This window comes from Sander vitreus, chromosome 9 (genome assembly GCF_031162955.1).
Source record: "Sander vitreus isolate 19-12246 chromosome 9, sanVit1, whole genome shotgun sequence".
Classification (NCBI taxonomy): Eukaryota; Metazoa; Chordata; class Actinopteri; order Perciformes; family Percidae; genus Sander; species Sander vitreus.
The window spans coordinates 24,433,236-24,446,643 of NC_135863.1; the positions used below are offsets into that span (position 1 = coordinate 24,433,236).

Sequence of the window (13,408 nt, forward strand, 5' to 3'; positions counted from 1 at the left end):
AAACACTGTTTGTTGTATCAATGGTTTGTACATTCGGTTTCCCTTTTAGATTAATGAATAGATTACCGCCGCCTGCTGGCATGGATAGTTATTTCCTCTCACGCAAGCACAGAATGTACATGCTAGTTGGCCGTCTACAGTAGTCTTTGCGGTGTGTTCAAGTTGAGCTTTTTGGCCAAAAAGACGTGAGGCGACGCCACAGTCATCTTTTGTCGTCACTAGTTCTTTGCCGTCTGCCTAGTGTGTCAGCACATTTAGTCTTTTCTAAATGGCATTACATCTCAACTTTATGTGGCTTGTCCAAGTACGTTTTCAAGTGCATCATCTATTTTGCCTCTTTCTGTTGGACTTACTGCCCTTTATAGCGGATTGGAAAAAACACACATTGCAACTACTTTTAAACTGCAGCTGTGGTGGGTGTTTTTTTCCCCTCCATCAGCTACAAGGGTAGCAATGTGACCATTCTGGCTTAACTCAAAAAACAAACCATACAAAGATGAGATTTACGCTGTTAATGTTTTCTAACAGCATGTTTGGGTCTTACAAGTGAAAAGGATGAGGGCTAACTGGCTGGTTTGACCAATGTACATCAGGTTGACTTCCCCACCTCCCATTTAGAGCAGTGCAGCATCAATTATCTAAACGTTTCCATGGAAGCATCCAGGACCGCCGCCCAAGCTGTAAATTAAAAGGACCCTAATGGGGATAGGGTGGGGGCTACAGTACATGATGGTCAGGTTTAAACCACTGGAGGTTACATGGCACATCTGTACCAACTCACCTGAGTCAGCCTGCCATGCAGCAAACAGACATGTAGAAAGAGATGCATTCAGAGGCCTGTTCAGAGCACAATACCAAAAATAACAAAAGCCCATATTTACCTGCACCTGTTTAAATGTGGCAGACTCCCTTCCTGTTGCTGCCATGCAAAAAGGAAATTGTGATCTAATCTGCCTGGCTGCAGTCACAATTTCCAGCAATATGATGCAGGTTTTAATTTAAATTATGAGGGAGGAGGGTGATGGGACTTGCGCCACTCTCTACTTTCAGGTTTGCTCACTGCAGAAACTTAAGTTGGCGTGATTCATAGCAGGCCAGTCTTAACCCAAGATGACCACAAGACAAAACCAAGTGAGAGGTGAAATGACTGTGACTGCACTGCCTTAATATAAACTGCAGTCAGAAGAAATGAATGCCAACCAAAGTTCACCAACTGTGTTGGTCCAGTCATTTGTTCTTGCTTGTTTTGATTCAGTAACAGATGTCAAGATATGATATTCATCCTGTAAATAACTGATCTGCTGGAAGACAATGAAGTGAGGTTCTCAATCACTAAGTAGAAAATCATTCCGTGACAGCTTTTCAACACATGACATTGAACCTTCTTGCATAGTTCATGCATCAAACAATAACGACTAAACAAAGAATAAATGTGAATGTTTAAGGTATCAAGTTTACCGGGCGGTGCGTTCACTTCTCTGATGTCAGTTAAATTAATCACTAATCACATTTTTACTTGTTATTCATATCAAATCTTCAGTTGTATTTCTAACTCTCTTAAAGCACATCTATCTTGGTTCTACTCTGTGATCAGCTTGGTAAAACCCTCTTGTAGAAAAATCTGTAGGTTATGTCTGTGAAGGTATCTGCAAGACGTGTGCAATGCCAACACTGCACAGGAAGTCTCTGGGTGTTGTTAACACTTCTTCTAATCTGTTAGCCTCAAAGAAAAATCATATTTGAGGGAATGTTGTGAAATCTTCTGAAACGCTAGATCAAAGAAATACAACTGCAAAATCTAAATCTCTACAAGGGAAAAAAAAAGGTAGTGTGATTACTAATAGACCTGATGCTAGTTTTACAAGTCTCACCTCATGTTTTAGCTCTGCTATCTGGTCTTTGAGGTCGCGGATGTACTGGCTCGAGTCCGTGTGGTTCAGTTGGCCTTGGACCTTTCCTTCTTCTTTCTGTTAATAGAAGAAGGTGAGAAACATTATAGCATCTGTAGAGCAAAGTGGTTAAACTTTGAACTAAATGATATACGCAGCACACATGTAAAAACACGTAAATACCCAGGGACTTAACTACTGTACAAGCAGGACAAACACTGGCAGATACCAGTGGCCCGCTACTAAAAAAGCAGCATCACAAAGTGCCAGATGTCGGGGGAAACACACAAGTGTCATTTGTGCTTGAGTTCCTCCTGGGGCCCTAGGGATGAGGCTGGTTGTTAGCTTTAACAGTTAAACAGCCCATGTGATGTTTACCTCCCTCAGTGAAGACATCTGCATGCATTGGAGACAAACACATACTCTATTTCAAACCTCAATCACACCCTTGAACCTGCCAGTTTTACCAGTGGAGGGTGCACAGAGGAGTTCAAACCACAGGCTGCAGCACAGCAACGCTTAGACAAAAAGGGAAGATGTGTGTACATAGCAGGGCTGGGATGTCTAGGTAGAGGTGAGACTGAGTCTTCTCTGGTTTGCCAACACCCCAAAATACATATGGGGTTTTGATTCCTGTGGTAAGATGGGGTTGAATACGGTGTGTCCCAGTAGGCTTTTTTCCCCCCCTCATAGCGTGTCTGAACAAGTAAGATTATTCCAAGAATGTATTGTTTTTGAGGTTAAAAAAGAAAAAAAAGGCAGTTAATAAGACTTCCTCGTGTTCAGTTGTGTGAATCAACAGGTGTCAGGCTGTGGCCGGGGACGTCAAACGTCTCAAAAAAAATGTCTTCCCCACACTCCTGCACTCTTTAATCTGTTGAATTGAATTAGTTCTAACAGAAGGGTATAGAAGGAAGGGGAAATGGGCATTCTCTGTGAAGTCAACTACGTATAATGACATGAATGAATGACAAAGTTTAATTTGTTTACAACAGTAGTAAACTGAGCAGCTACAATTCTGGAAAATCATCCTTTGATCATCAAAAACATCCATTACCATCACATCTTGAGCAAGTGAGCAAAATCACGTCCTCATAAAAGGAATTCCCATGAAATGCACTAGCATATCATTTGACTGTGTTGTTTCAGTCAGCACATTGTGCCATTGTTTGTGCATTTCTGTTGTGGCAACGACAAATAGCTTATTTTGAATCTGCAGAGACATCTGCGAAGGATGTGTGAAAGTTCACGATTAAAGTAATATTTTTTACTATTGCACTACAACTATAATTTAACATTCAATGTATCAATTAGCTGCCTCTCAGTAAAAAAAAACAGGACATGATTGGTATAAAATTGCTCTTTTTTAACTGTAGTACAGATGTGTTTCATTAGTTTGCTTTTTCATAGCATATTTAACATGTGAAATTAATGATAGGATACATTTTCCCCCAATACTTGACAAACACAGAGTAAACATGAGAATGTCCTTTATAACATTTAGTATAAATCTCTGAGCATGTCATAGAAACCTCAAAATAAACCATGCATGTCACCTTTGGTAGAGTCTCTGCTTCGAGATGAGAAACCACTTCCTATGAGCCCAGAGATGGTGGAGCTGTGGCGTTTAACAGAGGCCATGACTGTGATAGTGAAAGAGTCCTATACATGAACCTTTCTAGACATCTTAGTTTCAGTGACAATATTTTCCATCATTACTCAGTGGATGTTATCATTAATTAATATTTCTTCATTAAATCTTTGCAAGTTTGTCTGTGTTGTTATTGAAGGACAATAAGGCACCTTAATGTTCAAAGTGGTTGGCTCTTCATTTATATCTGCTCTTCTCTCTTCTACACTCAGTATTTTGACTAAGACACAGCTAATTTGATCAGATAGTAACCTCTCACATCATAAAACAAGCTACAAATTGTCACCACCAACATGCGTCACATCATCTCTGACGAGGAAGGCAAGAAACTGATTTCTTTTTTGTATGGGCTTTTTCTTGTAATTGAAGCAGTTTTTACCCACAACATATAAAACAAGTAACCAAACCACAGACCAAGAAGCCAACAGTGGCACAGTGATTTCAGCTCAGACAGATGTTAGATTTAACACACTGCTCCTAACAGAAAAACACATTTTCTAATTGATCATAATATTAAAAGGAAAATAGGGGAGTAAATAACGTGTAATGCTTCGCGTTATTGAGAATTCAGATTCTACAAAGTATGAGGGCGGTAGTGGTACATTTTGGTGTTGCGTGTTTTTGCTCCATCACTTAGTAACAAAACCTCAGACCACACTGTGTGATTGTGTGTGCATGTGAAGGGGATGAGAGGGAGTTTTTTTTTTGTAGGTGTCACACTTATAAATAGTCCTAATGTTAGATCTAAAACACCTTAAACTCAGTAAATAAATGTACAAAGGAACTTTACAACGCCTACTCCCAAAGTCACAGCTGTATACTTTATACAATTACTTTATACTTATAAAACCCTACAATGTGGTTGTATGGTGATATACGGACATTTTAAGTGTTTATTTTAACTTCTCATAGGAAGACTTTTTTATAATTACTGCTACGTTTTACTTTATTCATTCATTGTCTTCATACATCAGCCACAGGAGCAGTTATAGACACTTGTATCTTCTTACAACTACACTTGTGAGTTATACACCATTTATTAAATGCTTATGTACTGCTATTACATGCTAAATAGGGGGACATAACGTAAAGTGTTTCAACTGAGTCAATCAATGTAAGCAATAAATACTACGCACACTGTATTTATCACTTTTAGTAATAATGCTGTTAATACTATATCAGTGTGAAAGGGTTCCTAGTGCTGCTGCCAACTGAGAATCACCACACAGTTCTGCTTTTTGCAGCTTTTGGACACTTATTGTTTGGCTGATTTCCTACACATCTTCATGTCTTCACTTGTCAGCACACATGTAAGTGTACAACCAAAAAGGTGAAAAATAGAGGACAGCCAAAGTAAATAGGCAATTGGGGTAACCAAAACACACAATAACACTATCTGCCTGTTGCTCCACAGACCCACAAACAAGCCTCAAACTATTGGGGATTGTTTTTTTTAGATTATTATATTCATACAAGGAGTACGTTTACGTGTAAGTCTGCCAACTTCATTAAATATCATGGCAGATATCATGGCAGTGTTGTGCCGTTTTGTGCTTTAACCACAGTTGTAAAATAAGATGTAGTTACATCTTAAATTTGCACAAAAAGAAAATTGAGTTCACTAATTTCCAGCTCTAAAATGCACTGAACTGAAAAATGAAATTATAATAATATAATCTGACATCACATATTACATTGTTTGTCATCCAGATTTAAGGTTTGGAAAATGTGTAAATTCTGATTTAAGGTGGATCTGTCCTTTTACTAAAAGGAAGATTTGTTAAAAAAAAGAAAAAGAAGACAATACAAATCTTTACTGAACTCTCTATTTCCTGTTCACGCTACATGTCTAATGCATAAAAACTTGTCATATTGACGATGAAATAAGTTGGAAAAAATATGAAAATAACTCAGCTTATCTGCGTCATCAGGACTACGTAAGTGTGGTGGTTTGATCAGATTTAATCAACACTGGTGTTTCCTTGGCAACATAAGCAAGCAACTAGGGCTGCCATTGGAGAAACAACACGGACGGTGCGTTCAATGAAAATGGTAAACTACAGCCTCGTGGTGCATTTGAAGTTATTGTAAATGTCCATTACCATCTGGTGGTTGTTTTTGTCGTTCAACAGCAATTTACTAGTGAAATAAGTTATTGTTATACATTATTATTAAACATTTAATTTTGACCATATGGCCTTAGCAATAAACAAGCCGTTCTTTAATGTCACCAACTGTTTAGTACCCTTTTTTCTGTTATTTTTTTTACTTTCTTAAAAAGTATGGGTTCAGGCACCATTAATTATGTATGCGATTAATTTTGATTAATTAATCACAGAGTATGTAATTAATTAGATTAAATGTTTTAATCGATTGACAGGCCTACAAGCAACACATCAAGCAACACATCAATTGCTATCAGATTAAGATTCCTTTATGTTTGGCTGATGGAAATTTGTCTTTTTTTCCCCATCAGAGCCACGCCTATTTTAAACCAGTGAGAAGAGCTCATAATAAAGCAGAAACACATAAATATGTCATGTGAAACAACCACTGCAGGTCTAACTTAGATAATGATATGTAGGGAATCCATCATATGATGGCGATAACTGAGAAACATCCTGACTTACCAAATCGTCTTCCTTGCATCAATGAAATTAAGAATATAAGTCAGCTTTGTCTCTACACACATTCCTGGATGGGACATTTCTCTCTATGTCTGAGGGAAGTTTAAATATGTTGAATGTGGTTCACAAAAGAGTTGAGGAAATCCAAAGCTTGATGCAGAGACAGGACTTTGATACAGAGACAGGACTGTGATGTTACCTGAATCTCAAGCTCTGAGATCTGTTGCTGTAGTTCAGCCATAGCAGCTATGTTGTCAGCTTCCCGCAGCCTCACTGCCATCACCTCTTCCTTGCTCTGCAGAAAAACAAAAGCAGCAAAAGAAGTCAAATACTTTTTTTTAAACAACAGCTCTACCTAGGTGTGATGCAGAAAGGCCAGTATAAAAACATTTATTGTACAACATTTGAGTATCTTCTATTCCTTTTTGAGAGATGTTGCTGCGCTAATAAAAAAGAGTTAACAGACATCTAGCAGCATCTGCAGACCCATCACAATGAAATACTATTACTGACAACAGAACACGTTGCTTCCTCCTTCTGGATCTGGATATTGACCCCATCAGGAAGCAACAGAGCAGATCAAACAAGAGTAGATAACAAGACATCTCAAAGCCAAGCACAACTTTCTTCCTAAATCAGTAAAAAAAAAGTATAATATTGTCCAATTGTACATGTTAACACAATCTTTGAATGTTAATTGATTTATATTATGTCACAACAGAGCTATAGTGGTTTCCCCCCATGCACAGAGTGCTAAGTATTGCAGAACAGAAGCAGAGTCGTACCTTGCACTCAATCTCAGCTTGTCTCCGCTTGATCTCTTGCAGTTGCACATTCAGATCTTTATTTTGCACCGTCAGTGTTTGCACACACTCCTGGAGACAGCGACTTTCCTGCTCTGCCCGTCGCAGCTGGTTACTGTGAATCTGATTCTGTGTGAGCACATAAAAAAACAATATTTTTACTTTGGTAAAAAAAAATCAATTCAATCCAAAAAGAACTGAGTTACAAAATTGGATAATGAGAACTGCCAGCACACTTATGTTTCTGAATTGTTTGGAACAGAGGAGTGCTGCCCTCTGAAGGATGCTGTGTGACCATACAGAGATAATTCATTTTTTGCAGCTCATTCACTGTTATTAGATTAATTAGACAAATTCTAGATCCACCTCACTTTTTAAAGTGTCCATACCACGGTATACTTGTAATTGTCTATGATAAATGACAACAAAAGGATGCAGGATAAAATGGTTATTAAAAGAAGAAAGCAGCTTCACCAGGTTAATGTGGTTTGGACGCATCTGACCTGTGTTTCCAGCTCCAGCATCCTCTGCCGTGTCTCCCGAAGCTCTGCCTGGGCCTCGGCCTCACGTAGCCTCACACTCATCAGCTCGTCCTGCAGCTCACTCAGGGTATTCTTCCTGGGGCTGTCCTTCCAGCGACCAGCGGTGCGTGCCAAGTGACGCTGAGGAGAGGTCCATCACATTCACAGTCCATCACATTTCACAAAATTAAAACTTCCCTTTTCCATTTCACAGACGTGGGCATTCAGCTCTTCGAAAAAAGGTCTGAGATAATGTACGTATTGACATGCATTGACCTGTTGGTGCTCACCTGCCAGTGCTCTTCCAGGTCTCTGACTTGCTGTCGCAGCTCTTTCAGGCCGGTCAGAGCCTCTGCCTCTCTCAGCTTCACCCCTATCAGCTCCTCTTGAAGACGTGCCACATTGGTGTCATCTGGTAGCGATGTGTTCCTCTAGGTGTGTAAAAATTACATGTTTTAAAACTTTAGCAATACACACACCGGCCACTTCATTACAGGTATACCTGTACAATGTGATGCAATCCTATACGACAGCTCTGCCATGAATTCTACTTTTACGAAGCTTATCATTTTTCAGTTTTTGTTGACACTGTCAGAAAGCTAATATTCTACTTTATGTTTATTACTGAGGTTGTTAGTGGGTGGTGGTGTTGTACTGGAGTGCATTATATTTAAAAAGGTGTTTCTAATATTCTGCCCCTCTCATGTATGTAAATGGGGTGGCTAAAACACCTCTCAATAGCATGCAGTACAGTTCAACACCATTGCAAACTACAACCTCAATAATAAACATGTAGATTAATACCTCTGAAACCAAAACTGAACATAATCATCTTTGTAAAGGCAGAGCTGTTGTAATGGATCACAATACATTGTACAAGTGTACCTGATGATGTGGCCAGTCAGTGTAGTTGTACAGTGATATAGCCTGGTCATATAATATTATTGTATGTTGGCTTAGATTTAGGCAGAACATCATGTCTGAGGCAACACACCTTTTCCATATCCAGGATCTTGTCTTGCATCTCCTTGAGAGCGCACTGAGACTCTGCCTCCTTCAGGCGGGCCTGCACAAGCTCTCTCTCCAGCTGCAGCACGGACTCCTCGGAGTACCGAGGGGCCCTTTTCTACAACAGGACATGTGCATGAGCACAGACAACACAGCAGAGCTACAAATGTTGATGCTTGTGTGACCTCAATGTTGGCACTTAATGAAGAACAAAATATTCAACACCCAGTAATATAAAACAAAAATAATTCCAGCCCATCAAATATGCTCAGATAATATTATATAGATATATTCTTCTTGATGAAAATCATAGGCTGAAGAAAATACACACCAGTGCCTCTTTACTCCCCACTACAAAGAATTCAACCTTAATTGCAGCTGACAACCATTTTGCCTTTCACATTAATAATTCATGATTGCTCATTGAGAAGCAAGATAGCAAATTATGTAAAACCTTGTAATGCTTGCACATTATCATCTGGAATCCAACCATCAATAATTAAGAATGTTAGGTCAATAGATATGCAACGAGAGGATTCTGTGTACAGGGTGCCATGTGTGAAATCTACCGGCCTGTGAGACAACTGCTTACAAATTCATGAATGCATTTCTGAGAATGCAGAAGACTGTAAATGGTGGCTGAACTGTGTAGTACTCCGTGTCTCAATTTGAATTCATGCATGCCAAAACAGATCATTACCCAAACCTGATGTGCATTGTAAGAAAAACCCTGATCTGCTACTGCTTGGATTTTGTTGCTACGCAATATGTCAACAGGGCGGGGGCGGGGGCTCAACAGTCTCAATGCCACAGTTTCTGTCACAGACTGTGCAGGATCTGAGCCAGTGCAACCTGCCAGCTGGGGACTCTGTGGCCCTCCTTACCGCATGCGGCTGCTGCTGGAGCTGCCTGATGGTTGTCTTGGCCTGCTCTAGCTGAGCACTGGCCTCTTCACCTTGCTGTTTGACTGTGGCCAGCTCCCGCTTGACCAGGTAGTTCTCCTCTGCCTCCTGAGCTCGAGTCACTTGTCCCTTGGGACATAACCAACCGAGGAGGGGTGGCGTGAGCACGACAAGAAGTAAAACGAGAGGGTGGAATAGGTGGGCAAATCAGAGCAGAAGATGAGGGATTGGGTTTTCTAAGGACATGCTTAACTCTAAAATGTGATTTATATTCTAACTGTTTAGCTTTATTCAGTGTGATTTGTGATTCTCTCACTTTATCTGACATGCCACAATGTGGTGTTTCATGCACTTATTCAGCAATCAGTTATCATAATCTGGTTTAGTTAATTCAGAGAACCATTAATGTTAATTAGATTCTGTATTATTACTGTGTCCTTCATTCTGCTAGTCATAAGCATGCAATGCTAAGGAGAGAGAAGGAAGAAGGAAGGTGCAACATGAGTAATTGGGGTAAAGAGAAAATGAGGAATATACCTGGATCAATCTATCTGCCAAGGAAGCACTTTCCTACAAAACAGAAATATCAACAAGGGACAGCAGAGAGAGACAATCCAGAGGACAGTTTAAAGCACACAAATAGAACAATTGATTGTTGTAGAGAAGAAATGCAATGTTCATTTCCCAACCAGAAATGTTTGTTTACAGACTGTAGAATCATGTTTACATTCAGGAGTAGAAAAGGAACATTGCATGCAGTTGTGGTTGAAAAGGTGCAAATAAGCTGGTGACAAAAAAAAATATATATATATATATATAAAAAAAAAAAAAATGAGGCAGTGCTGATAACAGTGACAGGTTTTAGACAGGAAGAAGCACAGGACAGCTCTAGTAATAGCAGAGTGAAGTATGGTAGAACAGCGCAATAACAGTGTAAAGGAGCTAGTGTTGTTAAACTGTGCAGAAGCTCTGGGCTTTGGTGTGGTTAATCTAAGCATTTGAACAGTTTCAGTAAGTGAAGAGTTAAAAAGGTCCTGGGAGTTATGTGACAGATACGTCAGAGAGCAGCAGCCTTGAGCTGGTTGTGCGTAACGGACTTATTTAGACCACATTGTTCCTCCCTGCAGGCAAACGCAGCGTAGCCCTTGCTATCCATGGCAGACCTCATGCATGGTGCCTTCACCTGACAGAGGTAGCGTTCATTTATAGAGATACAAAAAGTTGCAGAACGATACAAACAGTGCAACTTGGCATGCAGTGCTTTGTATCGACTTGAACAGCATCAAGCAGCTACTTTCACATTCCAAACGTGGCTTGTTACAGTCTCTGCTTCAGTTAGTGTCTGTTATTCGAGCCACACAGACAGTCACCATAATGACACCAAGACAAGTTCAAGTCCAAATCTGCCTTTTGATTATCTGCAATCAGAAAATGTACCATGCTGTTCCAGTCAACCAGTGATGGTTTATCATGACACGACTTTCAACTAACAGAGCCCAGTTAGACTCCTTCATTAAGAGATGCATGATGCATGAGCAGACACAACTGGATGGGTTAATGTAATGTTGATAAGCAGGGAGCTTTGTCTGACTGTTTACGGAGGACCTGTGACAGACACTGCTGCACTCACTTTCTCTAGTGTGTCTATCCTTTGCTTCAGGAGCCTGTTCTCTGTCCGCAACCTCTGCAAAAAAAGAAATTGAAACAAAATTAACATGAAACAAAATACGCATATTGGGGCCTTTAAAACATTTCTTTCAACACTCAACAATCTCCACGCACCTTTATTTCCACCTGCTCCTCCATCTCTTTAGTTTTTATTGTAGTGTAGTCTTTCTCTAACCTGAAAACATTTCACAGACATTCAGTAAAGACAAGAATATTAAATGAAGACATAATAAAATCTAACGTGGGCTGGGGTACTTCGTCTCGCTTTGCCAGACCTTCCTCCACAACGCTGCAGAGGAGGTTCTGGCTAGTCCACACAGCATTCCGGGATGGGAGAAAAACATTCTCTGGTTCACTGGCATTTCTTTAAACCAATCAAAATCGTCATGGGCGGCGCCAAGCGCTGCATGGAGCCCCGGCGGCGCTGGAAAATAGCCTCGGGAAGGAACTTTTTTTGGTGTAACATATGTACCCTCAAAAGTTGTTTTGGTCATGCAACAGAAAACTCAAGATTTGACAGATAGTCTATTGAGAGTTGTGCTTACTTTTTCATCTTCTTGGCGTTGTATTTAACTTGATAAGCAGCCTGGATGACCTTATCTGGCCCACTGTCAAGCTGGTGTGGGATGACCCTCTGAAAATGCTGGAGCAGAGTAAGGAAACAGAGGCAGGATAAATGGCTACTTTCAAACAACTATGCACCCTGATGCCTTAGTTAGGTGTTTATCTGAGCTCAAAACACTACATCAAACGTCAGCATGTAGACAGGTATGGGTTGGGATTACAAATGTATCAATTATCTGGGTGTGGTGGAGGTTCCTCCCTTGAGGGTGCTGCACATTTTAGACCAGACATCTGAGCTGCTTGAATGATGAATTATGTGGATGTCATGGTGATATACCTGTAACATTCCCTCCATGTCAAGCTGGATGAGTTCAGTTTGGTTCATCTGAAGGATGGCCAGTCCCACACGGAAAACTACCTCCAAACCCTGAAGAAAGAGATCACCAGTAATCACTGAGGAGTCATTTTTTTTTGAAAAAATAAATAAATAAACAAACAGTGTGCTGTGAAATCTTATTTAAAGTGGATTCAAGAATTTAAATTAAACAACAGGTCTCAAGGGAGTGAAGAAGCAACTCACAGTTACTACTAAATGTGGGCTGTAGTGTTTTGGTTTTCTCCAACAGGTGGTGCTAATGGATAACCTTTCAGAGACAGTTAACTTCTTGTAATGAACAAATGTATTCATTCTCAAAGCAGTAGAAGAAATGTTAACCTTACATATTGTCTAAGTGGAAACACTTGCCTTTAGTGCAAAGGTTTACTGTTCCATTTTTAGATTTCACAACTGCATGTTTGACATTTTGTCTGAAGCTATTAGCCACAGTGACAGACAGTAAGTGCAACAGCAGGATAATGTTCAACCGTTAGAAGACAAACATTAGAGACAAGCGACAGTGAAAAGTGCAAAATAAAGTGCTAAATAAACAGAATGACAAATATGCACAGATTCAAATTATTTACAAACTGATAGATGTAAGAAGATACATGATATCATTCGAAGCAGGTGACAGCTCATGAGAACAGCCGCAGTTCTTTTTAACTGACCTCACACATGAAGATGTCAAACATCCTTGTGGCGACAGGCAGAGGGAAGGAGGTGAGGAAGATGGTGAGGAACCAGGAGGAGGCATACATGGAAGTGTGAAAGCTTTGAGCCTGGAAATGCAAATGCAGCTCGGGGAGTTGCTCCTGCATGACAGAAACATGGATTCACACCATTACCAATGTACATGACTACATTTTGACAAACTGTCATCATCCCTCGAGACAGTTTTACAACAAAGTATGAGGTGTCTACCTGGATCATACTCTCAAACTGATACATGCAGAGTCCCAGCTCAGCCATACTGGGTTTGAAGAGCTCTCGTAATCTGTAGTCCTGCATCAACTTCACAAATACACAGAAAGCCTCCTCTTCTGGCATCTAGAAAAATAATACGATTAAAGGAAACCTCAAATCTGTCTGTTATTCACTGAAACATGTCAAACTATTTGTGGGAAACTGCTGAATCAGTGTGTTTGTGTGCATGTGTGGTTAAGACTGGATTATTACCTGCATGAGTAGCAGTCCTACAATGAATGCACTCCCTTGACAATAGCCAACTTCACGGTCAACCAGAGAATATGCCTGAAGTAACAGATTAGCATTGGATGAGTCTCAGTGATGGGTACACAATTCATTATGGATTTACTCTACTCACAGTTTTTACCCTGAAACTACTGTTAAAGCCAAATACCTCTTTTTGTTATCTGTACACATGATTATCAGTTTA

The 13,408-nt window shown here is 40.0% G+C and overlaps 1 protein-coding gene across 6 annotated transcripts in view; it reads right to left on the reverse strand.

Moving 5' to 3' along the window:
- Positions 1-13,408, reverse strand: part of evi5b (ecotropic viral integration site 5b) — a 43,873-nt gene that overhangs the window by 2,246 nt on the left and 28,219 nt on the right. For 4 of the 6 annotated variants that reach the window (XM_078259428.1, XM_078259433.1, XM_078259427.1 and 1 more), the window contains 15 exons: positions 13,189-13,263; positions 12,934-13,059; positions 12,681-12,824; positions 11,971-12,060; positions 11,615-11,712; positions 11,184-11,244; positions 11,032-11,085; positions 9,939-9,971; positions 9,384-9,530; positions 8,486-8,617; positions 7,782-7,922; positions 7,474-7,632; positions 6,953-7,099; positions 6,367-6,462; positions 1,872-1,967 (listed from right to left, as the gene is read on the reverse strand). In XM_078259428.1, coding sequence (XP_078115554.1) covers positions 1,872-1,967; positions 6,367-6,462; positions 6,953-7,099; positions 7,474-7,632; positions 7,782-7,922; positions 8,486-8,617; positions 9,384-9,530; positions 9,939-9,971; positions 11,032-11,085; positions 11,184-11,244; positions 11,615-11,712; positions 11,971-12,060; positions 12,681-12,824; positions 12,934-13,059; positions 13,189-13,263 — 1,599 coding nt within the window. The remainder of the gene's footprint in view (positions 1-1,871; positions 1,968-6,366; positions 6,463-6,952; positions 7,100-7,473; positions 7,633-7,781; positions 7,923-8,485; positions 8,618-9,383; positions 9,531-9,938; positions 9,972-11,031; positions 11,086-11,183; positions 11,245-11,614; positions 11,713-11,970; positions 12,061-12,680; positions 12,825-12,933; positions 13,060-13,188; positions 13,264-13,408) is intronic. The other 2 variants (XM_078259429.1, XM_078259430.1) reach the window with 2 other exon arrangements.